The sequence below is a fragment of the Echiichthys vipera genome (assembly GCF_963691815.1).
Source record: "Echiichthys vipera genome assembly, chromosome: 8".
Taxonomy (NCBI): domain Eukaryota; kingdom Metazoa; phylum Chordata; class Actinopteri; order Perciformes; family Trachinidae; genus Echiichthys; species Echiichthys vipera.
The window spans coordinates 30350135-30377558 of record NC_139833.1 but is presented as its reverse complement, the minus strand read 5'-3'; the positions used below and the strand labels follow the sequence as shown (position 1 = coordinate 30377558).

General features: G+C 42.2%; 3 protein-coding genes across 5 annotated transcripts in view; 2 read left to right on the top strand and 1 right to left on the bottom strand.

Moving 5' to 3' along the window:
• The window catches only part of nipal2 (NIPA like domain containing 2), a 41340-nt gene extending 37026 nt beyond the window's left edge, over window positions 1–4314 (top strand). For both annotated transcript variants that reach the window (XM_083918778.1, XM_083918777.1), the window contains 5 exons: window positions 211–346; window positions 609–697; window positions 3222–3285; window positions 3378–3475; window positions 3677–4314. In XM_083918778.1, coding sequence (XP_083774904.1) covers window positions 211–346; window positions 609–697; window positions 3222–3285; window positions 3378–3475; window positions 3677–3783 — 494 coding nt within the window. In that variant the 3' untranslated portion in view covers window positions 3784–4314. The remainder of the gene's footprint in view (window positions 1–210; window positions 347–608; window positions 698–3221; window positions 3286–3377; window positions 3476–3676) is intronic.
• Window positions 4315–5001: 687 nt separating this feature from the next.
• On the bottom strand, window positions 5002–20120 carry pop1 (POP1 homolog, ribonuclease P/MRP subunit; the record flags this gene model as incomplete). Its single annotated transcript, XM_083918912.1, has 15 exons — window positions 5002–6141; window positions 6754–6966; window positions 7594–7748; window positions 9280–9471; window positions 9568–9689; window positions 11736–11855; window positions 11974–12082; window positions 12183–12276; window positions 12368–12642; window positions 12873–13051; window positions 13247–13334; window positions 13448–13696; window positions 13803–13978; window positions 14328–14451; window positions 19989–20120. The coding sequence occupies 15 exons, from the start codon at window positions 20118–20120 to the stop codon at window positions 5445–5447; spliced, it is 2925 nt and encodes a 974-aa protein (XP_083775038.1). The 3' UTR covers window positions 5002–5444.
• Window positions 20121–20358: 238 nt separating this feature from the next.
• Window positions 20359–27381, top strand: LOC310950449 (2-iminobutanoate/2-iminopropanoate deaminase-like). Of its 2 annotated transcripts, XM_083918268.1 has the most exons (7): window positions 20359–20414; window positions 20756–20837; window positions 21959–22064; window positions 23540–23594; window positions 23715–23783; window positions 26738–26793; window positions 26894–27381. In XM_083918268.1, the coding sequence occupies exons 2-7, from the start codon at window positions 20773–20775 to the stop codon at window positions 26951–26953; spliced, it is 411 nt and encodes a 136-aa protein (XP_083774394.1). In that variant the 5' UTR covers window positions 20359–20414; window positions 20756–20772; the 3' UTR covers window positions 26954–27381. The 2 variants fall into 2 exon arrangements, with proteins under 2 accessions (XP_083774394.1, XP_083774393.1); XM_083918267.1 differs by lacking the exon at window positions 20359–20414 and having other exon boundaries at window positions 20635–20837.
• Window positions 27382–27424: the final 43 nt, after the last annotated feature.

The following is a 27424-nucleotide window of genomic DNA, read 5'->3' as shown; positions in this document are numbered from 1 at the left end:
CTCCAGCAGTCGACACCTTAACCACACCCCACTGCCACAGATTTCAGTTAAGAGCGTAGTAGATCACAATGGAAGAAAATAATTCACTTAAACTCACTGCAAACCACTACAACCCCTACAAAACAGCATGCACCAGCAAGTTTAGTCCTTTATCGCTACAAGTTGTACAACTAAATGCTGAAGTGATCTGTTGCTTCTGTGTTGTTGTAGCCTCTCTGACAGTCATCTCAGTCAAAGCTGTGTCAGGGATGATCACAGAGTCAATAAAAGGCCAGCTGCAGCTCATCTACCCCATCTTTTACATCATGCTGGTCGTCATGATCGCCTCCTGTGCCTTCCAGATCAAGTTAGTCAAGGTTTTCTCTCTCTTCTGTAAACTTTCTGTTTTATTGCTCAAATCCCCCGTGTTTGCCACAGGCTGGATGCAATTTCGGCTTTCCAGTTCCTGAGCAAACAGAGGAAAATAATATTTTGGACATGGTGACATTGTACATGCAGCGTGCCTGCAGTGTTATGATAGGTGAATAGGTGAATAGGTGACCGCTATATGGTTTCTCTATAAGCAAGGTCACTTTGCTCACAAATCCTATTTTCTCCTCTCTCTACAGATTTCTCAATCAAGCAATGAAAATGTTTGATGCCACAGAAGTGGTTCCTATCAACTTTGTGTTTTTCACTGCAAGTGCAATTGTTGCAGGTATGGCAACTATAAAGCTGTCATTCTGTGTTTTACTCACCACCTTCTGTTTTCCTGTTAAAATGATAAATAACTGGAACTGCTATAGTTGGTAATTTCACTTATTACAGGTGAAATGTTAAGTGTTCAATCAGTACTATTTTAATTAATTAATTCTAGAAGGAACGCATACAGTACAACATATTCTATATGTAGAGTAAGACCCCAGTAATAAATGAATATTGAATGCAATTTTAATTGTTTTAAAGTAGCTTTTCTTTCAAGGATGGTTATTTTTACCCTATAATTTGTTACAAATTACATTGTTCTGTTCAGGAAAATTTGATGAAATTATCAGCAGATTTTTCTTAAATTACAGACCCAACAAGAAAAAAATAAAAATAAATTCTGATGTGCTCCAAAATTAGCAATAGCTGAAATTGATTCATGATGACACAACACAGTGGAACGTAATACACAGTCAAGATGGTGATTCACTCCTGTATATGTGAACCACTTAGGAGTCCTTGTTCAGCAGATGCTGTCAGGCCAGTAATATTGTTCTTTGTTCATCTGAAAATAGCAGTTTTGTCCTGAGGGAAACATACACCCTAAACGACATTATTATGATTGCAAACATTTTTGACAATGGACCTTACATTGCTAAAGCTATTATCTTGTTTGTTATTCCTCTAGTGGATAACTCGCCCAACTGCTGGTGACATGACGTCATTTCTAGCTATTTCCAGCGCAGCTTCAGTGGAGTGTAATAGCAGAAAATGTCCCAACGGTCCAAAACATCAACAGCAAACATAAGCTTTTGCTGTCAGTTTGATAGAACAAAAGAGCAACAGCCTCTTTCCACCATGTTGCACTGATGTCCTATAATCATACAGGGAGACATCCATCCTAGAGGAGGGAGCCACAAAGCATGTGGTGATTTGAGTTACTCACACCTTTCTGAGAATTCCCTGCTCTGTTACTGCACTTGGTATTACTAGTGCTCTCTCCACCTACACATATAACCCACAATTGACTACATTGACCAACAAATTGCTGATGTATTATATTTGGCAGAATAAGAACATCTGGGGGTGGACTCTTCTTTTGAGATTAGATTTGTTCCATGTTGAAGAGAATTATTGTTTTAGTCAGAGGTGGTCCCAGTAGTGGACAGTGAAGTGAGCACAGGGAAAGTGGAGATGCAGCATTTTTTGCCAACTGTTGCCCATTGAAGTGGTCACTGAAAGGAAAATAGTTTTCTATTGGATACTCTAAGGGTAAGGGCCACCCGCAGGAAAAAAGGGGGGGGCGCCATGCAGGCCAGCAATAATGATCCATTCATCATCTGCAACCGCTTATCCTAGTGGTGGGGCTAACAACTTTTTTTTTGGTCTTGGGCCTTGGGCAGGTCTCAATCGCGGCTGTCTTGTCTACCTGAGGACGCACCTGCCTACCGCCCAAGTGGTACCCCAGATACCGTACCTACCTCCAATTGCAGTTAGCCCAGTCTGCTTCAGTGACTCGAGCACTGTGGCCCACCGCTGCACATGCTCTGCCCAGCTCTTGTCAGTGATAACGTCATCCAAGTAGGCAGCAGCATATGCACCGAGTGGATGCAACACACGGTCCATAAGGCATTGGCCTAGCATAGCATAACCGATCCAGGAGCTCGTCGGCCTGGGGAATCGGGTAGGCATCAAATTGTGACACGTCGTCCACCCTGCGATAGTCTGCACAGAACCATGGAGCTACACCAGGAACTGTTACTGTTTTATCAGCATGGATTTCAATTCCCTCTGAACCACTTCTCTTTTATGTTAAGGGTAACCAATAGGGTCCTGACCGCAGTTGAGTTGGTCATCATAAGGGAGCGAGGCAGGATTGGTGGAATTTGGCACCTCAGGCCCCAGCTTTCTCCATGCTTTTGAGGAGGTTGAGGTGGTTAATCTCCCCACTCGTTGTGTGACCACAAAGGGTCTTTGCCACTTGGCGAGTAATTTGGTGTTGGTAGAGGGGAGCAATACAAATTGTCTTAATCTAGTTCCTCTGTCATACAGGCGCTGTTAACGCTCCTGGGCCCTGAGCAAATTCTCCAGTGATAATCTCCCCAGTGTGTGGAGTTTTGCTCTCAGGTCCAGGACATACTGATATGTACTTGGGCTCGAACCTTCCTGCCAGTTTTCCTTACCCAAGTCCAAAAACCCACGTTTTTTGCCAAATGGCAGCTCAAGGGGAGAAAATCCTGTGGAGGACTGGGGTTACTCAGAGAGAGAGAGAGAATTTTGATATAGGACCTTTTCAGGGGCCAAGCCATTTCTGTGGGCGGCCCTGCTGAAAGTTAAACAGTGTTCCATCCAACATTTTGTGTTGCTACTCATCTGTAAGAACTACACTCTTCAGTAAACTCTTTCCTCTCATCATCAGTGTGATTTGTGTTCAGGATTTCCAAGGCTGTTTCACAAACAAAGCACTTGAGATGGTCTATATATTCTGTTCTTCTATGAGAAGTGAACACATTTTAATGTGCTCTTTCATTTTGCAGGGATAGTCTTTTACCAGGAATTTGAAGGCTTGGCTTTACTCAACATTTTCATGTTTCTTTTTGGGTAAGTATTCAATGGACAGCAGTATTTTAAGCATGTAAAAATGTGGTGTTTACAGTTAGATGGTCAAAGTCATCCCTGAAACTCTTTTCCAGTTGTCTTCTGTCTTTCCTTGGAGTTTTCCTGATAGCCCGGAACAGGCCGAAAATAAAGCAACAAGATGCCAATTTTATCGCAATGGATAAGATTCCTAGTAAGTTTATCAACTTTTAATCAGCTCTCTTCACAGTACAGTATGTTACACGTTGACCTCTTTGTATTGAGTATGGTCTATTGATTAGCCAGCAGTGACAGTATAAATGAGCTGGCACTGACCCTGGATTTAGCTGACTGCTAATGTCTGCAGCCCTGGCAGCAGGGTTCATCTAATGAGCTCTGCTGTCCGTGTTCACAGGGAGAAGACACACAGACAAAGTGCAGCCTGAGGCAAAGACTCTGACATACGGATCTTTGGCAGCCAAACTCATGTGCAACAGAGCTGGCCAAACAGACGATTCATAGGTCCAGCTCCATCTGTTGGGACAGACATTTTGGTGGATTTGTGTTTGTGCATTCTTCAATAATATCTCTATTTATAGAAATAAATGGTAGGCATCAGTTCAGACCAGTACCAGCTGAGCGGCAGTATGGGTGGCCATATTGGTCTTAGATTATGTGGCAAATATCTTTCAATATCCTAGAAATCTCTTGAGTTAACAGCATTTCCGACAGGGTTGTCAAGAATGACTGATGAGAAAAAGTTGACTATATGCAGTGAAACACCTCACGATCACAGTGCAACATCAAATGCCCTATTAGCAACAAAGTAAAAAAGTGTTTAACGTCCAGAAGGCCACTGTGACAATTACCTTCCAAGATAACATACTGTATGTATCATGTTAATCCATTGAAAAAATTGGTCTATGTGCAAACAGTTGTCAATAAATAATTACAAAATCTGATGCTCAACAGTCTGGAGCTTTGTCATACGGCAAAATAAGTGTACTACTGCCCTCTAATGGTGGGGGGGAGCTCAAAGAAGACCAACTTTGTACATGTGAGGCATTGTGTTGATCCGGGCTGAAGTGAATTTACTGAATAGGAAATAAACAGAAGTTGCTCAAACCTATCTGGCAGGTTTAAATTTCTCTGAATACTTGAACTTGCATCACTGATACCAGTTTCCAAAAAGTTGTAATGTGTAAAAATGACTAAATAATAAAATGTTTGAATACTGCAACAGAAATGTTGATATCTTGTAAGTCCACAAAAGGACACGCTTTGTGTGCATGACACCGAAATAAATAAATCATCTAACTTGTCTAAAAAGCACTAATGCACAGTCTGCCCACCCATCTTTACCTCAAAGAAACCTTAGACTACAGACTCAACTGCTACCAAACTTTAGTGTTGCCATGCAACACAACTCTTATCTGCCACCCACACATTATGGGATGTGTGGGAAACTACTGTATAAAAAGAATGCCTGTTAAAGTATCAGTTCAGTGCATTTACTTACTATAAGGGTCAGGCCATAATGCATATTTCACTGTTGAGGTTAAATTATAGTGTGCTGTGTGTGGATGGTTTATACAGGAGATGGTAATAGGAATGAGCCATAGAATGCAGTATGGGGATTTTATTGGCTTATGTTCAAACAAAACCTTTTCAATGCAGGGGCATGTTTAAACAGAAAATGACAAATCGCTCAAATTCAAACCCATTCATTTGACCTTAAAAGAAAACAGCATGCCACCAACATGAATACTCCTGGCAGCATTAGCCTGGATACAGAGGGATGTAAAATAGCCATAAATGAATTCATTTTGGAAACCAATTTGATAAAACAAACAGTATTTAAATGATAACTTTGTTGAACATCCCTCTGAAGACGGTAACAACCTTTCTCAATTGAAACAATAAGGATGCCTCTTACCAGAGTAAAATAGACACAACTGAAAACAAAAAAAAGCCACCAAGTAGCTTGTAGTTATGCCCCATGATTGCTGTTAGGTAGTAACAGACTATCAAGGCACAGGGATCCTTTAGTGAATGAAGCATCATGAAACTTCATTACATGTCATTTTAGGGCTTTGCAGGTCAGAAGTCATGTTGTTCTTCCCCATTAACCAAGAATTCAGAGCTCTTTGGAAGTTAAGTTCTGCATGGGTTCAGATTGCTCATCAGACCTCTATGTTGACCTTAACAAAGCGGTAGTGCAGGGATGTGGGGTTGCGCAGCAGCAGCATTCCTCTGTGTTCCATCGGCTGGTTAAAGAGGGTGTTAAGGAGACCAGCGATGCTGACGAACCCCAGAGCCTCCCCACAGCCTACAGACAAGGAGAAGTCGGCCTGAGTGACCCAGCCTAGAGTCACCCGGGAGCAGTGAGAGGTGACACTCGGCAGAGGATCCGGCCACAGCCCGAAGATAAGGTCCAAAGAAGACTGGGTGGATGATTTGGGCTCTTCAGATGTGGTAGGGTTTGGTTCAGAGGCAGAGGGAAGGTCTGACTGTTTGCCCTGGGCCTTATCAGAACACAACGATGGTGTAGCAGTTTTCTTGGAGCCCTTCTTTTTGGGTCTAGCTCTCCTTTTAAAGTGGTCTCTGTGTGGGGGCTCCTGGGGGCTGCTGCTGCCGGGCTCTTTGCTCAGCAACTTCAGGTCCTCTGCGGTTGGCACACACACCATGGCGTGGAGCTCTGGTTTGCCCTTGGACAGCAGTGTCAGACGCACCCACACCAGACTCATCCCATGTGCTGTGAGAAACAATGTCATTGCTGAACGGTCGAGAGGCGGCACCTCACCAACACGGCACCGCCTTTGACCTTTAGATGTTGTGGGTCTACAGCAACCAGAGAGCAGCCTCAGCGCCTTTCTGTTCCTAAAATGCATAAAAAACAACCAATATCCATTTATAACAAGTGATTAATATTCAAAAGAAAAGTTGCATTGGAACCATTAAGCACCCTGAGAAACATAAACATTGGTTAAAGCACATTTTTAATTCCTAATGCAGAAAACAAAAAGGCAGCCAATGGATAGTGAAAATCAATCCATTTTTCTCATAAAGTCAGTCATTACTCAAAGCTTGTGTGATGGTTTTATGAGGATAGATGCAACTCTTCCCCTCTACTAATCTCTGTGATGTATTGCAGCAATTTAAGGCTGGATGTACTTTGGGTATTCTCATCAGGGACATTACGATGAAAGGGAGGTAGACTGGAGAAGCACCATGCATCAAGCCTGTCAAAAGCTGCGCTGGGATCTCTTAATAAAAAAAAAAAGTGATGATTAGAGCCCAAACCGTGCACATTTCTGCTCAAGGGACCTTTAAAAGTCAACTGCATTATTTTGTTAGGAGTGTGATTTAGATTAGCAGGATGTTAAATGTCTGAAGGGAGTTTGGCGTAAAACTGCAGTGGGTGTATTTTGAGTTTATTTTCACAATAAGACAAGCAAGAGAATAGGTCTTCAGTATATATATCACATTTACCTCAGTACAGTAACACGGCTCTGAGGCTTTGTCATCTCCTCCTCCATCACTGTGTCAGCCAGTGTTGTGGTTTGGCTCTGGCTGTCTACTTTCCTCTCCTCTCCTTCTTCCCTCAAGATAAGCTCCCACTCCTCAGCCAACTGTTGCCACGGGCAACAAAACGGAGCCAGACAGCCATGTTTAATGTAATTGGTCCTTTTTGCGGGCGGACGCCTACAGAAGAGGTCAGAAGGTCAAACCCTTGTCAAACTGTTGGGGGCAACAGAGCCAATTTATGTAACAAATCATGACTGCTGCGCAGCACATGGTAGTTAATGACAAACACGCAGCCTTATAGCATCTCATGTGCATAATGGAAATGAACTGGGGTTAGAGCTTTGGCGTGTTTCCCTCTATCAAAACCTCTGTTCCACTGACATTCTCACCTATACTTCGGCTGGATGCTAGTCAATATTGTCTTTTCCTAGCAGATGACTACATAAGTAAGAGACCATTACAATGAATCTTTAGATCTAATATAGTATCATTATCACCTTTCTTTAGGTTTATTTAACTGAAAACCTTTTCCTTCAGTTTAATTAGTAATTTCAAGTTTGCCGATGGTTGATTCAAATATATATTGTTGAAACATGTCCATTTCTAAATTGGACCTTCTATATTCTGGGCAAGTTCTTAAGCTTCTGTTTTCCATCAGCACACTGACATACTAGTTATGTGCCAAAACAATATTACAAGATACACAGAAGCTTTGGCAGCACAAGATGTCCCCACTGAAAACAGGGATAATAAAAATTACACACATATTACTATTTCCAGTCCTTTGTGCAGTTTTCAGCTGACCTTTTGAACTGGTTCAGGAGCTCTGCCTCCTGCTCCTCCTGAAAACGAACGCCTGCAGGGCAGTCTGGGTAATCATGGGGGAAGTGGGGGGCTCCTTTATTCTGAGAGTGTTTCAAACTCATTTTCAGCCCTCCAATATGAACTCCTCTGTACACCTGGCAGAGAGAGAAACAAAATAGAAATTTAGGGCACTTTAGGGAACTTGAACAAATAAAGCAAACCTGAGGGGCTTCTAGCCTGCCTTTAAATTTCAAGGTACATTTGACATTTCACTTTTCACTTTCCTTGTTCCAACAATGTGAAACTGTACCAAAACATGGAGGTGACAACCAAATAATGAAAACATCTTTCAGAGTGTTTCATACTGACATCCAATGCATACATGCAGCCTCACAGCACCTTCAATGAAATATTATGTAGAAAATAAAATATATATATCATTTGTATAAATGTCTAAAACAGCCAGTGTGAAAAGGACTATGGTATCCCCCTCCAAGACTAATTACTTAAGATATTTCCAGGTACGAGACTTTGTGAAAAAGCCATTCAGCCCCTCCCCCGAGTTACCACAAAGTGGATGGATAGACGGGCTGCTGGACATGAATCCGACTCTTAAAATGGACAGTCTCCATGCTCTATGTGAATTTTCAGAAGGTGGCTTCCCCTTCCCTTGCTAGTGTAAAAAGGAAGCAGGAGGAAGAATTACAGTTGGACATATCAGATGTTGAGTGGAGATGGGCAGTGGAGCTAATACACTCTTCTTCTGTATGTGTGAGACACGGATTGATACAGTTCAAGGTGTTTGTACAGACTTCACCTTCAAGGGTCAAACTGGCAAGAATGTGTCAGGGGGGCTGACCCGACTTGCCCTAGATGTAAACAGGTGCCAGCAGACTTATGCCACATGTTCTTGTCTTGTTCCAGGCTGAAAGAGTTCTGGGCCAAAATTTTTAGAACATTCCCATTTATTCATAATAAAGATAGAGAGCCAGGTCCTCCAACGACCTTCTTTGGTGTGGCACCACAGAAGGCTCAACTAACAGAAGGCTCCACTAACAACCTCTCAAAGGAAGGCCATAGCATTCACTTCACTGCTGGCTAGGAGATTGATCCTATTTCAAATAGAAATGTCCTTTATCCAATTAAATAATTCAATTGGATAGCAACACCGCCTTCTCATAAACGGTGGGTAGAAGAGAGAAAATCTTAGATTTACTGTACAGGGCAACACCAAGAAGTTCTCCAAAGTCTGGCAGCCTTTTTTCCTATTATGAACCTGAGTTTCCATTTCCTCCAACATAACTTTTTAGATCTTCTTACCTGTTTATGTAATTATTTTTACCCAAGAATGTCTCGGTATGTCTTATAGTAGTATGGTATGTCTTGCTACTGTTTTGTCTGCACTTTAGTCCTGTACTTGTGATGTCTGACTTGAGTGATGTCTGTACGAATGGGATGCGTGCTGCTTGAACAGAAAGTATTAGAATGTTTCAGCATCACATAAGAATAGTAAGGCAGCAGCTCACCAGAATGGAAACAGATATGTTTTGAGTGTTTTAACTAGTTTAGCCAAACTTACTACTACTACTACTACTACTACTGTAAGGGAAAATAAAACTGCTACTGCTAATTCCTGGCAGAAATGAAAAGATAATAAAGTGAAATATAAATGTCCATGCTACCTACCAGTGGGATCCAGAAGGCCATGCCCCACCCTTTAGGAAGCAGCAGGTCCCATCCAGCACCCCAGGAGCTCATCTCATGTCCCACCTGCTTCCCAGGCTGGTGAACCAGCAGTATTGGGACTCTGCCCTGCAGGGGAATGGGGCTCAGCCTGGAGCCTGGCACTAGCACCCCATTCCTCATACGGTTCAACTCCTGCAGACAATGCAAAGAAACAACAGCAACATTTAAGTTGATCTGTGCTTTGAGAAATAGAGATGTTAGGCGTGGAAAAAGAAAAGGATAAACTACCTGTTCGGATATCTTGTTATCAGTGACGTTGTCCCGGACAGACTTCTCCCACAGGGAACTCTGACAGCAGTGTTCTGGTACCCCTCGCAACGTCAGCTCCCTCCTCTTCTCCTCGTCCACCTCTGAAACAAGCACACGTCACACACAAGGCACGCTCCTGTATGATCAGCAGCACTAGTGTCAAAAGAGACATACAAAGCTCTCTACATCTAGTTTAGAACCCAGCATGTAAATGAGCAATAAATCGATCACTCATTAATAAAACCCAATTAGCTGTGGAAACAGCTGGAACAGTCCCTCATTTACATATTTATTATGATGCAGCTTCATTTATGCAGGTGTGTGACTCTAAGCCTAAATGGAGAGCTTGGCTTGGTACATATCATATCCTAAATACAATACAGAATGGAAAAACAAACATACTGGGTTTCACAATGAGAAAATGTGGCATTACAAATTTTTATATAAAACATTTGGCAAAGAGCAATTTTGTCAACAAAAGCAGTTCTGACAATCCCACGTAAAAAATATAATATAATATTTGAACTGTGATTTAAAACTTGAGTTTAAGTTATATGATCTAACTTGACAATCATTCAAACTAATAACATAATCTTAGAAGAAGTTTCATTATCTTGCGGGTGACAGACCAGAAGATTAAACCTGGATAGTTTAAAGCCAGGCTTTTATTATCCTGGATGTTGTGGCTGCTAATGCTGATAAAGTTGTTGGTAAATATTAATACAAAGCAAGAAATATGTTTGTTTACAGTTGATTTTAAATTTTAATGATTTATATTGTTTAGTTTGACTGGATTTCCTTTGGCCACACACACACACACACACACACACACACACACACACACACACACACACACACACACACACACACACACACACACACACACACACACACACACACACACACACACACACACACACACACACACACACACACACACACACACACACACACACACACACACACACACACACACACACACACACACACACACACACACACACACACACACACACACACACACACACACACACACACACACACACACACACACACACACACACACACACACACACACACCTTATTTTTACAACATATTTATAAAGTGACTGGTTATCCTTATTTTTTACAACATATTTATAAAGTGACTGGTTATCCTTATTTTTACAACATATTTATAAAGTGATTGGTTATCCTTATATCTTACAATGCTCTCTGATATTGGAAATGTCAGTTAGCATGGCCAGTGTGTCACCGTGGTGACAGAGTGCTATCTTCAGCTTAAGCTAACACTACATGTTCATAGACGTACGAGCTAAATCTGTCCACAGAAAAAAAAAATCTGCAGATATCTTAGTTAGAACAACAGGATTGAGCTAGCAAAGAAGTTTACTGTTTATATGTGTCAAATTTATTCAGTTTAAAGAAATTTCACAATGTCTACAAGCTACACTAATGCTAGGCTATGCTCAGTTAAGCTAACTGGGCAACCACAGGCTAGAATACATGAGGGCCTATTTCTGTGTAAGAACAGTGCTGTATGGGTGTTTTTTGTTAAATTGGAATATGTCCCATCACTTTAATATTGCCATAGTTGGTAACAGTTTTATAAAAGGTATTACAGCACTTTCATAGGAGTAGCCCATAAGACGACCCCCCCGACCCATCCGCCCACCCCCAGCAATAATGTCATCGTCAATCATGAGGTTTCTCTGTGGACATGGTCATATGCCAATTCGGTGGACATCGCCAGGCCCACAGGGAATCAGCTGTCTGTCACTAAGGATGTGTTTGGAGTACAGGGTCCTGCCAGGATTCGAACCTGGAACACCTGCATGGCCAGGCAGAGGCCCCCTAGAGCACAGAACCAGAGGTGTACTAACTGAAACAACCTCATGACCAGAAACAGACTGATTCTCTGCCCAACTATATACATTTCTTATTTAATGGTTGGGTTTCTGCTGCCTTATAAGAAAAGGTACATATCCTTCTGCACACTGAATGACATATGACAAAGTCCACGTTAGGAAACAGATGGAAGCATTTGAGTCTGGGGAACTAATCTATGATTACATGCCCTTTGCACCATGTGCACCTGGCAACTAAGTTGCCATACCCCACTGTCTGTCAGGTAGGTCAGGTTTTACCTTGTGCCTGCTTTACACAGGGCAACGCATTAACCTTCTTAGGTGGTAAAGTCAGCCTAGGGTCATCTACAGTCAGACCCAGCACTGTGCCTGAGGGCAGCTCTCCAGATGAATAGATGCCTGGATGAATTAATTATCATGGTTAGATAAACATGCATACACATATGTGACCAGAAGTATTAGGTTACCAAAAATGATGGTATTTTTGATTCACACGGACAATAAAATACCAATAGACCTTTTAGTATGTGAAAGACATCAGCTTGTTGTCGATGTAGATTCATCTTGTTCTCGTTCTTGCAGTGCTCAGGCCACCAGAGGGGAGAGGGCTGAGATTTAGTCATTTCCTTAAAGAGAACAGTCATACAACACAGTTTTTTTAGAATTAAACACAGTATATTTCAGATGTTTTCAGATTTTTCATGTTGATACCACTGTAATTCTTACATCACAGTCTGTAGCCGGTTCCATAGTTTCAGCCAGAACAGAATGGGAGTGTGGTCCAATCAGGCGATAGCGTACAATCTCCATGGTGAGATCACTGATCCAGAGTGAAACACAAACACGTCATATTAAATCATTCCCATCCCCATTTGGAGCCACATTTTACTCAGTTTGCATCATACACTAACTTTATAACTATTCCATTGGAGCTGGACCTCCAGGTAACTGGGGTGGTGGGAGACCTGGTTCCATCTCCCAGGATTTTCTTGGCAGAAGGTCCACTGGCATCCTCAAATGTTTGCTTTCTCTTGGTTCCAGTAATCTGCTTGGCTTCAGGGGTCTTATTGGGCTTTGGCTCTGGTTCTACGGTGGGAACAACCTCAGCAGGTATCACCGCTGGAACAAGTGGAGGAACTACAGCCTCGCAACACTGGCACACAGTTTGTAACTCAGGGAGAAGGTCCTGCAATAAGCAAATTATATATTTTTATATAAGTCACGCCTGAGTATAAGTCGCAGGACCAGCCAAACCATGAAAAAAGGTGCAACCTATAGTCCGAAAAATACAGTATATGACAGAAATTGGGAAAAGCATAATAGGTCCACTTTAATGCCAATATTTCAATTTTTCATCATGCATAGGGTTTTACATTAGTCAACAATAACCTATTACACCCCTAACACCCGCTGTACCTGTTTAATATTAGGATGGGCCCAAATCCACAGCTGCCTGTGAGTTGAGCCCTGTGTACGGGGTCTCCAGAGGAAGGTGACAGGGCCCAAGGGCTGCATGGGGTACCGTCCTGCTCTGTACACCACCACACTGCCCTGTCTGCACCCTGATAGACATACTGCTGCAGCAAATGTAGGACCTGGAAACATATGCCGCTTACATTTTACTCCAATATTCAAAGTCAACTTAGAACTTTTAGCATTGAAGTGAAATCTAAACTTTCCAAACTTCGAGGAACTGATCTACTTGTCCTTTGTTTTTTAGAATCAAATATAGATAAATAAAGACAAAATATATGTATTTGTGGTTGGGTTGGGGTAGGATGTATTCTCACCAGCCTCCTTGCTGGTCAGCTGTGATAGAGAAGCCAGCAGCTTGTCTTCCTCTCCCTGCAGCTCTATGCAGCAGTAGTAAGAGAGGTCCTGAGGTGACAAAACCAAAAAGCTTACGCTTTTTTTTACTTGCAGTGCATTCCCAATAACTACAATCATAATTGTGTGACAAAAATTCAACAAAACACATCTGTGATGGTTACCTGTAGCAGGCAGTGGTTGCTCATTGCCCTGTAGCTAGGCCGGTAGCATTTAGACGTGGGTCTGTCCCCAAGGCAGTAGCCCCACTTTTTAACCATGTGGAATCGTTTGGCGTGCCAAATGTGTGTTTCCAGCCACACGTTTTTCCTCTGGCGTCGGTTAAACTCCAGCAGCAGATTTCCATGCCGGCGGCGGGCCTTGCGACTCCTGCCTTTGGCCTGTTCCTTCTTCTTCGAGCAGGCCCTCTCCAGCTGCAGGGCGAAGGAAACAGAAATGTTAGTTTACTCAGAAAGGACAGTCCATCAATGGAAAAAGTCAGGACAATAAAATTCTAAAAGGAAATATTCTGAGCTTTACCAATCTGTTGGCAAAATTTCTCAGTCTGCGAGGGAGTCGCTTGGTGTTGTGGCCCATAGCCCGTCTCCTCATATGTCTGGGCAGGGTGTCAAACACATGGCAGCTGCCCGTTATCTTGGTGGAGGCTTTCAGCATGGTGCTCACCTCTGCCGCCCTGGCCCTGGCAAAAGCTCCAGCTGAGTAGGGATGTGAGCAGGGGGAAAAGGTGGAGGCACTGAATTTTAAATGTCATTAATCTGACTGCGAGACTGTGTACAGTGTCCTAAACTGGACTAAACTTAAAATGTACTTAAAGGACAGCAGGATCTGCATCACACAAAAGCAATGAATCAAAAAGACAAATCTGGGGTTTTTCTATGGCCTGCAATATAATTAATGGTAAAAGAGGGATCTCAATAGCTATTATGATTTCTAATTGGACAATCGGGCTAGTGAAGTCATTATGCAATCTTTCAAAATGAAAAAATACCTTATTTACAATATGCTGTACAGTGAAAATGTGTAAGAGTGGGACAATGTCTTTACCATGGATGAAGTTTGGCATCTCCTTTGTGTAGCCTCCCCCATCCTTCTGGTGTCCACGGACCCATTCACCCTGCTGGTGAGGGTTCTTTGGCCTTTCAGTGTTTGAATGGACGTTAGATGGACCCTCATCATTACCTCCACCTTTGGGAAGATGAATAGTTTTTCATTTCAGGGCCATCACAGGTCAAAATGAGAATATGTCGAAGGCTCAGGGGCGGCTGTCTCTATCACAATTACTTGCCCTGCCCACTGCTGCTCCTGCTCACACTAGGTTAAGATTCTTCTGTGATTACATTCTAGCTTCTACAAGACGTTGACAAGCAGGGCCGAGGTGAAAGATAAACACGCAAACTCCCCATCAAGATGACTAAACACATGGAGCTAACCCTAGCGATTTGAAACTAAGGTATAGTGTCTGTTTGTTAGCTTGTATGATGACAGTGTGTTTTTCTCTCTGTACTGACAGTCCACTCCGAGCTGGAGGTTTCAGGTCTCTTTGCAGGTGTTGTGTCCAAGTCGTTCCCCCATCGAATAATGTTTCACATATAAGGTTTTAGTTTATGGCTTAGAGACGTTCCAACTAAAGCTGTGGGATACATTAGAATGTCAGATTACAGAGAACACCTCTTTCGGGAGGGAAATGTGAAAACACCTCTGTAGTGATAAAACGATCAGATGCAAGTCTCTTAACGTTGCTCCTGTTCTGTATACCTAAGATAGTCATTTTGTTATTATGCTTACACAATCTTAGCACATTCCTAAACAAATGTGTGTTTAATTTTATTATTGGAGGATCTCACACACAGACAGAGACAGACAGGAGTCAGACTGAGATTTGCTGATCCATGGGTGCAGATCCTGGGGACATGTCCCCTCCAATTTCTGAAAAACATGAATTGCCCCCCCAATAAAAAAGAAAAAACTGATCAAAACCTATTCAAAACTGAAAAAAATGTTCACAATTCACATTTTGGATTCCAATCTAAAAAGAAATGATTGAAATGGTGGAACAAACATATTTCTGCCTCCACATCCATCTGTGCTCCACTACAACACAAATGAACGGGGAGTTTCTTACACAGAAGCTGATGATCAGCAGACTTTAAAAAAAGGGCTTCATATTTTCATATTCATCCACATCTGTTAATCCTGCATAAAGTAGCCCCATACACTGGGAGAAAAGGAAGATGGAGAGAAGAACTGGGGCTGAGTACAGTGGCGATTGCTCTAAGACTTCAAGACTGCTCCGCTTCCCTTAAAATGTCACCAAAAAAATTATAATAAAAAAATAATAAAAATGTACTGCTGTGTGTACATTTCATTGACTAAATAGACGGTAGAAAGCCTTCATCTTTAGTTCAGAATCAGATATTTATCACAGGTAACTGGAGCAACTTCCTTCTCATTCATCCCCACAGCTCCGGGGCGCTTTAAACAGTCGGACGCTCGGCTTCTACTGACTTCAATGGGGAAGCGTAGAGGGGGTTGTTCCACTGCAGCCAAATTAGACGCTCATTGGATTAATGCTGGGCTTTGTCCCGCCCATCGGACGCTCAGCGTCTCTTGGGGTCTATGGAATAGTGGGCTGGCCCGGACACTCGGCTTCTGCATGATGATTGGATGAGCTGTCTGAGGCAGAATCCTTTTTTGATTGACAGCTAAATGACCGAATCAGCGATCTTGAAGAATAAACATCCATCGGAGCATTTTCCAAGTTTTTCTTTCCATTGTTCTGAACTGATCCGGAGACTTTACCGACCCCCAGAGACTTTGTCTTTGTTAAAAACCACTAGCGTTGTGTTTGGCGACTCTGTTCTGTCACTCTGCGGTTTCTTTCCCCAACGAGCAGCAGCAGCTGCAGAGCATCTCCCCCCGTCACTCACACTCACAGGCGGTCACACTTCACAGTAGCCTGGCGCACCAGATAATGGCAGATAATATGAATGTTGTCGACCGAATTTTGGCGAAAAGCCATTTGATAGTCTTCCTTATGAAGAGAAAATTAAAACAGCAGGACAGGCCTCCTAAGATTGATTTAGTGCAAAAGGTGGGGGAAAGTAACAGGTCCTTTCAGGTGTCCTGGTATGACAAGGTGAGCTGGCTGACTGGAAGTGCTGTCACAAATAAAATGTACTGTTGGCCATGCCTCTTGAAACCATCTCAGGGATGTGTTGTCTTGTCAAAAGTGTGTTTTGGGGATCTATCTGACTTTGACAGGGCATACAAAAAGGCATATAAAAAGCAATGAATATGTGAGTGCATGTGCAAGGTTAAGTTGCCTGGGCAGTAGGGGTGCAACGGATCAAAAAACTCACGGTTCGGATCGTTTCTCGGATCAGAGTCACGGATCGGATCATTTTTCGGATCAGCAAAAAAAAAAAAAAGACTAGACAAATAAACATAAGTTTGTCTTTTGTTTATTAACACTTGTTAAAATAAAACATATAAAATCAACTGAAAGTGCACAAGGCATAATATCTTCTTTTTAACAAAAACAAGTTAAAGTGCAACATTAGAAGGCATATCTCCTCCCTTTAAACATATGTAGTAACGTGGCTCAAGCACTTTCAGCATGTGTTTAAAGCCCTCGTTTTGCACAACCGAATATGGCCTCATGTCTGCAGCTATAAACACACCGATAGCGTTTGTGATGGCTTTAGCCCGGTCGGATGGTGCAGCAAGGGGCTGCTTAAATGCCGCGGTGATAAGCGGTTGTTGAGCAGGCTTCATTTTCACTCCGGTCAGTGAAACACCGGGGTGATGTCGCTTCAAATGCGTGGCCATGCTCGATGTGTTTCCACTGTCATATGGCTTTCTTGTGCCACAGTGCCTACACACCGTCAAGGTTTTATCCACCAACCTCTTTCCTTCATCATTATAATTGACAGGGAAGCCAAAATGCTGCCATACAGGGGATTTAAATGACGCAGGGTGTTCAAGCTCCTCCGTTCCTCCGCTCGCCATGACCGCGCTGCTCTTAATAAGTGTGTGGACTGAACATGTGCACAACTTTTTTTTTCATAAGTCAATCCGCGGATCACGTGTGTACCGAACCGAAGATAGTGATCCGAACGGATCACGGATCAATGATGATCCGTTGCACCACTACTGGGCAGAGTCAGGGTTGAACATGCAATAAATGAAGGTGCTCGCATTCAAGTAGTCAAACATAATGAAACAGTCAAACAAAACAGGGCTTTCCTAAATGGCCTTATTGATGTGACTTTCTTGATTGGCTGTCAGGAGCTGTCATTTAGGGGGCATGATAAGAGTGGTGAATAATCCAACAAAGGGAATTACAGGGAGTTTACAGAAACATTAGCCAAATATGACTCTGTCCTGGCCACACAGTTCCAGTCATCAGCTGTGTTTTCTGGGATGTCCCATTCAATCCAAAAGGATCATTGCTCTGTCAGCCACTGTTTCTGATGAGATCAAAGATGACATTCAGGCTGCTCCCTTTTTTGCATGGCAGGTGGATGAGACAACTGATATAGCTTGCTGTGCCCAACTCTGTCATTGTTCACTATGTGGATAGTGCTGGTCAAATTCAGGAGTGCTTTATTGGATTTTTTTTTGTTTCCGGGGGAAGAGATGCACAGTCTGTTTTTGAAGTCTTGAATGAGAACATGCAGGGCTATAATTTCAGGGAGAAACTTGTGGCACAAACCTATGATGGGGCTGCTGTCATGGCTTCAGCTCTCAATGGTTTGCAGATTCTGGTGCTGTCTTTGGGGGCTGAATGCTTCCCTGAGTACAGAAGTTTTTCTCTCTGGGTTTGCCACATTTTTCTCAAAATCCATAAAAAGGAGGTCTTTTCTTGAGTCTGAAGGCTGTTCAAGGTGGCCCAGAAACACGCCTACTCAATGGAATTTTACGTCATGGATAGTGAGCACTGTGGCAAACACTTATGATGCCCTCCTGGAGACTTTTGAGAAGATCATAGCAGATAAGACCATGGATGATGACACATTAGATTGTGCCAAGGCTGTCTGATGAAACTGGAGGATTTTCAGTTTGTGTTCATGTTGAACACATATAAACAAATCTTCTCTGAGACTGATGTAGTGTTTGACATTGTCCAGCAGAGATCTATGGATGTGCGACTGGGACTTAGTGGAAGAGTGGGTCGTCCTCCATTCGAGAGATTGGCGGTTCGATCTCCACCACCCCCGGTCCACATGTCGAAGTGTCCTTGGGCAAGACACTGAACCCCGAATTGCTCCCCGTGCTGCGCATGGGTGTGTAAATGTGGTGTGAATGATAAGATCAGATGGTATGTAGATGTCCACTGCCATCAGTGTGAATGTCTGTGTGAAAGCGCCTTGAGTAGTCAGATGACTAGAAAGGCGCTATATAAGTACAAGACCATTTACCATGTTCTGTACTGCAAAAAAAGAATTGAGTCTCTTCTTGCTTATGTCAAAGAGATTAGGTCAGAGGGTGCTTTCCAGGCTGTCTATGCCAAAGCAGCAGATCTCACATCGCACCTGCAAACTGAGCCCCTGAGAAAGCGTTGTCTGTCACAACTGCAGGATCCCAAATTGCGCTACAGAAATCTGTACATGGCTATCCTAGACGATCTTTCAGAGCAGATACCTCAGTGTTTGCAAATTTGGAAAGCATGCGCTTCTTAGAATTAGTCAATCCAGGTGATGAGATGAGACACGTGTTTCCAGAGGAGGCGTTTCAGAGTGTCCTGAAAAGTTATGGCCAGTTCTTTGAGAGAACTAGGAGAGTGAGGTCTGAACTTCAGGTCCTTTATTCAAACCAGGACTTGCAGGGCAACAAGGGACAGCTGTGTGATTGCTTGCTGTTTCTGAAAGACATGGAGTTGGACAGTGCAATGACTCAGCTGGACAAACTGTTGTCATTAGTAGCAACAGTTGGAGCTACATCTGCAGGTGTAGAGAGGAGCTTCTCCTGTTTAAAGTGGTTCAAGTCTTACACCCGAAACACAATGGGCCAAGGCCGTTTAAGCAGCCTAGCTCTGCTGGCCATTGAGGACACTGGTCAAGTCCCTGGAAAAGACGCCTAGTTGGTACGACACACTATATAACAGTGAAGTAAAATGATGATTTACTAATATAACAGTGAAGTAAAATGATGATTTACTAATATAACAGGGAAGTAAAATGATGATTTACTAATATAACAGTTAAAATGATGATTTACTAATATAACAGTGAAGTAAAATGATGATTTACTAATATAACAGTTAAAATGATGATTTACTAATATAACAGTTCAGTAAAATGATGATTTACTAATATAACAGTTAAAATGATGATTTACTAATATAACAGTTAAAATGATGATTTACTAATATAACAGTTCAGTAAAATGATGATTTACTAATATAACAGTTCAGTAAGCAGTGATACTCTGTTGGCTATTTAGGACAAATAAACAAGAAAGGTGAACAGTCAATGATTCCATGTGCAGCACTTTTTTGAACCTCTCAAAGTTGTGATTTATGGTGGCATGGTATAAGTTACATACGGGCAAACCCTGACATTGGACCTGCACCCCTGCGCTGAGCCTCTGAATCACTGCCAATGCAGCAGCATGAGTTCATGGAGACAAAGAGAGGACATAAAGCATGAAGAGAATGAAAAGCAGACATGATGAACCACGACCCATAAAAAGAGAAGGCACGGTACCGGCGACCGGGGTGTCTCTTCCGTTCTGTGGGCTGCTCTCCACAGGAAGAGGAGAAGCCGCCGGATAGTGAACACTGACGGGCTGGTTTCTCATCTTCATCTCCTTCCTTTTCACTTTAGCTCCGGACATTTTCTACAGAAAACAGGAAGGCGCGTTACAGCGGACAGTCTTTGTGATTGCTAACCGAGAAGCTCACACTTCAAACGCCTACATGTCTTCTGATGCTGCAAACCTTAGCTAGCTAGCTACTCTACTCCATGTTAAGCTGGGCTGTTGGTTTAATTGCGTTTACAAAAACAAAAATGCAACATGATAATAAGAAGTACGTAACGGTCACATAGCATACCTCTAGATTCGCCAGTGTGACTGTATGTCAGAATCTTTCTTCAGACTCGAACCATGCTCTCTGCAGTCTTCTGCCATGTGAGTTCTCCCCACGCTGGTTGGCCTAATGTTTGCTTCCGGGTACGGGATGTTCATGGAAACTGTCGTGTATAGGCGCAAGGGCGTAAAAAAAAGGGAGATCGCCTATCATCATTTATTAAGTGTGCCCTCTTATGTCACGGCTACTCATGACTTGAGCATACAACATATTTAAATAGTATGTCCTTAGTGGTGTGAAAAAAATGGAAAATAAAAACGTGTTGCGTGTCTAAAACGTCAATTACAGTAATGGCAGCTCTCTTTGCGTCACCCAGTGCGCTTGAAGTTTTTTTTTACTTCTTCGTGCCTGTACCTTCAGCCTTTGCTTCATTCACTTACAGCGCACATTTCGGATCAAATGGCTGCACTCATCAGGAGGATCATCAGCACGACTAAAGCTCCCGCTGCTATCGGCCCGTACAGGTGAGGAGGACATGTTGCAGCCGGCACACAGCTGACGCAGTGGCAGTCAAAATAACATTCACAGGCCACATGTCAACAGTGTTGGTAAGGTGTTAAGAAAGTAATGGCTGTGAAATGATGCTCAGTTTAATCATACAGGTGTGTTTAAATGCACTGCGTCGTCCAGTGGTAGGAGGTAGGGCCGTAGCCTGTGACGGGAGCAAAGTACACCTTTTGGGGATTGTACTTTAAACTTTGAAAACCACTGAGAGGCTCAACTATGAAGATCAGCAGCAAACTGGGCTCACAACTTTTTCACGGCGGGTTTCCTTATCAAGTTTAGTATGACTTATTGACTTTACATTACCATGTGCAGCTTCTACACATAGACCTGCAGCTATGGAAGCAGTTGTGAAACTACCTTCAATTCAATTCACTTTTACTTACAGTGCCAATTCATAACAAAAGTGATCTCAGGACACTTTACATATGGAGTAGGCTAAGTCCACACTCTGTGACTTATTTATGATTTACAGAGACCCAACAATCCCCCTATGAGCAGCAACGGCAATCTTGTGCACACAGTGGCAGTGGAAACAAGCACAGCTAAGGTGATAGAATATGACAATGATAATAATTATGGTGGTAAATATGATGAATGATTAGTGGTAATAACATCTGTGATACAGTGAGATATATTACTGAAGCAGCAGGCACCACCACGATCAGCAGAAACCTGAGAGACGACAAAGCGCAAATAACTCAAGAAGTTAAATAAGTAACATGCATTGATGAGACATGAATGATAAAGATAGAGGAGAGAAGCTCAGAGTATCAGGAACAGGATTATGCCCCGGGCAGACTAGGCCTATAGCAGCATAATTAAGCATAACAAAACATGGGAGTTGATAAGAGAAAAACAAGTGGAGGTAGGCTGTAGTCAAATAGGGATAACCAAAGTACGATAGATGCAAATACTTTTTTCACCCACATTTCTGCAGCATCAGTTAGTTTGGAAATCAACAAAATGTCTGCATCAACTGTCTGATCACTACAAAGGACAAGAAGATTTCACACTCTTTCTGAAAGAGGTGACCCAGCCTTTAATCCCGTGATTCTTTGTTCCTGTTTGTCATCCCCAGCCAAGCAGTGGTGGTAGATCAGACCATGTACATCTCAGGACAGCTGGGGATGGATCCTGTCAGTGGACAGTTGGTGGAAGGGGGCGTCCAGGCCCAAACCAGACAGGTGACCTACCATAAAACACCCTCCTGTCATTCATTCATTTATAAACCAGGGGCACTGCAAAATGGAAAAACTATCCAAGATATTATTTTAGTTGTTTATTGGAATAATGGGTATGCTGTGGTTTCTTGTTACTTTACCTTATTCTGTTCACTAAGTTAATCAGAATCCGTTTCAGAACCAGCTTTAATGGCCAAGTATGACACATAAATGGAATTTGACTTCAGGAGGTTTTCAATCTCAGACAGGTAGCCATATACTGTATGCATAAGTAGATAGATATACAAATATAAAGACACAAGACTGCGTGCCATAAATAAATTGGGACAAATATACAATAAACAATCCAGGTGTCAAAAATAGACAGGCAGTTATGGTCGTATACACAGCCCTACAAAGCCTAAGTGCAGTAACTACGAAAACATTTAAGCCAGAGTTTATTTACTGTCCCAACAAATTAATATTTGGCACATTGATGATGGATTATGGTTTACTAGTTACCATTTAATAATTTTTTATCCAAATCAATCCTAACCTCCATACTTTCCGGCCCCTAGCTGTGCAAAAATCATGTTATTATGGATTTTGTAGTTACTGCACTTAGACGTTGTAGGGCAGTATATACAATACATATGCAATATGCAGTAGGGTCTTATATACAAGTATGGAAAACCAAACGCACAGAATGAACATAAGATATGCAGGAGATCAGCTGTGATAGCAGAGAGAAGGAAGCTGTTTTTTTGTCTGGTTTTGCTGGTGTACAGAGATCTGTAACGTCTGCCAGAGGGGAGGAGTTCAAAGAGGTTGTGACCAGGGTGAGTGGGGTCTTTTTCCAAGCCAGCTTTTTGGTTCTTGCAAGATACAAGTCCAGGAGGGAGGGCAGGGGGACACCAATGTTTTTCTCAGCTGACCTGATGGTGCGCTGAAGGCTGTGGATGTCTTTTTTTGTGGCCGTACCAAACCAGACCGTGATTGATGTGCGCAGGATGGTCTCAATGGCCGCAGTGTAGAAGATGGCCATACGCTCCTGAGGCAGGCCATTTTTCCTCAGCTGCCGTAGAAAGTCTAACCTCTGCTGAGCCTTTTTGAGGATGGCTTTGGTGTTGGGCTCCTAATTCAGATCCTGAGAAATGATGACTTCCAGAAACCTGAATGAGCCCACTCTGGACACCAGGCTGTTTGATATTGTGAGGGGGGCCAGTGCTGCAGGCTGTTTCCTAAAGTCCACTATCATCTCCACAGTCATTAGAGTGTTGAGCTCCAAATTGTGCTGACAGATTTTGTCAAGGGGCTGCTACAGTATCAATACATTTAGTGTATAATTCAAATTGAATTCATGGAGAGCGAATGGATCCTTCCTTCAGGAGCGTCCTCGTCTCATTCAGTCATTTTCTCTCAGCGGTCCTCACAATGACCAAATCAAAGTGAATGACTAAAGAACAGAACACCTACATTTGGAACTTATTTTCCCACAGGCTCTGGTGAATATGGGTGAAATCCTTAAAGCGGCTGGGTGTACTTATGAGAATGGTGAGCAGAACTCTATTGTGTGAAAAGTATTGCATTTTAAATTGATCAACTTGAAGGCTGCATTGAGCAGAATATTTTTATCACAGGTCTTAATGTTCATTTTGTCATTGTTTCCTGCAGTTGTCAAAACCACAGTGCTCTTAGCTGACATGAATGACTTTACCAATGTCAACGATGTCTACAAGCAGTGTGAGTATCATCCATTCACTTATCAATAGGATTTTTTATTTGCAATTTTTCATTGCTGCTGTGCCATGGTAACAAACAGGCCTTCTTGTAACAGGCCTTCTTGACACTACTCAGGTAAAAGTTCATCCCTTCCATTTGCAATGCAGACATTACCACTGGGTGTCAGCACAATCCAGGGAACCTGCATCAACCAGGTGTTCGTGCTTGTTACTAAATAGGTGACTTATACTTGGTTGGCTTCAAGCTTTCTCACCATTGCCTTTTGTGCATACTGGTCTCATTCTTACCCAAAGTTCAGTTTAATTAACTGACAATTAAGTTCAGTTAATTGTCTTGAATGCTCATCTATGGTTATATACTTTATTCATTCACTGTAAATAACCTAACATAAAATCAAAGAGTCTGACCACATCCTTGAGATAATTGTTGTTCTTGATCTCCTCTTAATATTGTAAGTATGCCAGGAAGGTACACTCAGAGCACAGCGGTACAGGGACTGCGGCTGTATGCAGAGTCACTAAGCAGAGTGAAACCTGATCTGCTGCTGCCCGTGGTTTGAGCCTTAAAGTAAATGTTAGACAACATGCCACAGCTGATGCTCCAATGACAAACAACTCTACATCCTTTAACTCTGCTCAGTGCTTGACACGAGTACAAAAGCTTTCGTAAACTAGGTGTAGGTTAAGTAACAAAAGAGGTTTCCAGGGGAAAAGCACAGGTGTACATAATCACACTATCAAGTGTTTGTGCAGAGTGACTAGGACAATGGAGCAGAGCCCCTCATTAGTGTGAATAGTTACACCTGTGCTCTTTTTGCTGTGACAGTCCAAGTATCGACAGAGAAGAAAGGCTTTTATTTAAGATTAGTCAGTGACAGAAAGTAGTAAAATGAGTATTGCATATTAGCGTGTTGCTTATAACTTCACATCAGACGTGTGTCAGGTTTTTACAAAGGAGGGGAACCCAGATATGCACCATATTCATTAGTTTCGTATAAAGTACTGTATATACAGGTATAATAAGGCCAACAGTGTACTGTGTAGAGCACATGTGTTAAACTGATCCAGTAAAGCGCCGCTGTGGCTGCAGGTTTTCATTCCAACCAAGCAAGAACACACCTGACTCGACTTACTCAATCACCTGAACTGTCTTCACACAGTTGGTTTGTTGGACCATGTGTGTTCTTGCTTGGTTGGAATGAAAACCTGCAGCCACAGCGGCCCTTTACTGGATCAGTGTGACACCACTGGTGTAGAGGAATCATGGATGCAGATCCCGGGGGGCAGTATTTAGAGCATGTGCAATGTTACAAGAAAAGTAACAGGGGACTTTTGTGTAAGTAATAAGGCCACTGTTAAAAAAATAAGTTAATTAAAGATCAAGTCACAATTCAAGAGGTTGCTTTGAGTCGTATGGTTAGATTTTTATATTTTATATTATCAGCTGTTTTTTCCCTTACAGAAATAAGTACAGAAATTGGCAAATAAAATCCACCGAATTCAGGAAATTGAGGCTACATTTATACGTGGCTGGCTATTTTCATAAACGGAGATTTTGTCGTCTCCGTTCAAAAATATCATGCACACCTGTCCATTTTCAGAAAAAAACGAGTTTACACTAACCTGTGTATATATGCCTTCAAGAGCATGCCAAGCCTGTAGGTGTCAGTGTATAGAGATGCTCAAGCCCACGTTAGTCAATGATCCCCGATCACCACAGCCAAATCAAAATGAAAACACAGGTTTCACCTATGACGCACGTGCAAGTTCTGCAGCATACTTTGACGTCGACTGCCAAAAACTCAGTTTTTCTCTGTTTACATGTAAACATGCAACCAGAGTTTTTCAAAATCTCCACTCTGACCTGAGATTTTAGAAAGAATCATTTTCAGTAAGAATTGTTTTCAGAAAGAATCATTTTCAGAAAGAATTGTTTTCAGAAAGAATCATTTTCAGAAAGAATCGTTTTCAGGGACAAATTCTCCATTTGCGTGTAAACAAAGGGCACAAATGCAGGGCAATGTCTCTGTTTTTAACATTAACCAATACACATGTAAACGGGGCCGACGCTCCAAACCTCCTGCTCAATGTGCCACACACACACACACACACACACACACACACACACACACACACACACACACACACACACACACACACACACACACACACACACACACACACACACACACACACACACACACACACACACACACACACACACACACACACACACTGTCAAAAGGAAGTCTACGCCCCTGTGAGGTATCCATCTCCTTCGCTGTTGTGATCTGAGTAGTAAATTATGGAATACTGTTTCTACATCCGTAAAAACAAAACTTTGAAAAGCTTTTACCAATTCACAAAGAGAAGGCAAGATGTTTCCCAAAGATTCAGTATTTTGACTTTGCATGTCTGTTCACCTACGCTGTTAGTGTTGCCACAAAACTATCTGACAACGCGTATAAGCGCTTTCATAGAATGGGTGTAGATTTGGTAACAGAAGACCTTTTACATGTCTCAGCAGGTGTAAATAATAACACAAACACTTGTTTATGCAGACTCACTGGCACAATGGAGCAGCCCCTAATTAGTGTTATTTGTAAAACCTGGGCGTTCCTTGCTGTGACAGTTGAAGTAGCTTCAGTGAAAAAGGCTTTTTATTTTATTAGTCAGTGGCAGAACGTAGGAAAATGAGCATTTCATATTAACTAGTTTTTTTATTATAAATTCAAATCTGGGGGTTTTAATAAAAGTCCAAGTTGGGCCTCACTTTGGAGTAATCCTAAAAAATCACAAATTACATTATTGTCCTTATCTGTTTATCAGATTGTAGCTTTTTTTCACTTTCCAGTTGTCAAACTTTGCCAACGCTCTTTCATGCGCGTTTCATTTAATATCAGCATGCTTAGATGTGTGTGGGTTGGTAACCCCATTAAATGTGCTGCTTTCTAGTCTTCAGCACCAACTACCCAGCCAGAGCTGCCTACCAGGTTGCTGCTCTCCCCCGAGTACGTATTGATAAAGACTTATGCTTTCTTCCACTGATTCTGTAGGAGATTCAACCAAACTGAAAAGTGTGCTGCATGTTCTCTCTGTCTTTCTTTCTAGGGTGGACTGGTTGAGATTGAAGCAGTTGCTGTATTGGGTCCTCTGACTGATGCTTCCTGACAAGTACATCTATCAAAAAATAAAAGCAGGAAAAATATGATCACTAAAAATTATAGTATGTGCTTTTCAGCCAAGAACGGATCAAACTCAGTTCCAGTGGTGCACTAATCATGTCCATCATATATGTATCATATTTTGTAGATTAAACGCGGTCATAAACATGGTGTGGCTCACTTTGCAGACCAACAGCAGTCAGGATCAGTACACTTTCTCCTCTCTCATTAACATTGATTAGAGTTGTTTGTTTAAATTCCCTCTGCTCCTGTTTCACTTACAATAGCTAAAAGTATCTAGGCTTATTTGCTCTTATTGAATTACACTACCAGCCATGTTGTCACCAGCCATACCCACGGCAGTGTGGCCTCTCTCGCTGTGCCAGAGGATGGATTGAATATAACTCAATAATAAATGTTTTTAATTATCTTAAAGGCTGATTTGTTTCTTTGATATCAATGAAAGTAGATGCAGTTG

Excerpts from the sequence above, each read along its gene's own strand:
- LOC310950449 (XM_083918268.1), top strand. The coding sequence starts at position 20,773 with ATGGCTGCACTCATCAGGAGGATCATCAGCACGACTAAAGCTCCCGCT. Across the intron at positions 23,595-23,714 it reads TGGGTGTACTTATGAGAATG|TTGTCAAAACCACAGTGCTC; the intron begins GTGAGCAGAACT and ends TGTTTCCTGCAG. Across the intron at positions 26,794-26,893 it reads AGGTTGCTGCTCTCCCCCGA|GGTGGACTGGTTGAGATTGA; the intron begins GTACGTATTGAT and ends CTTTCTTTCTAG.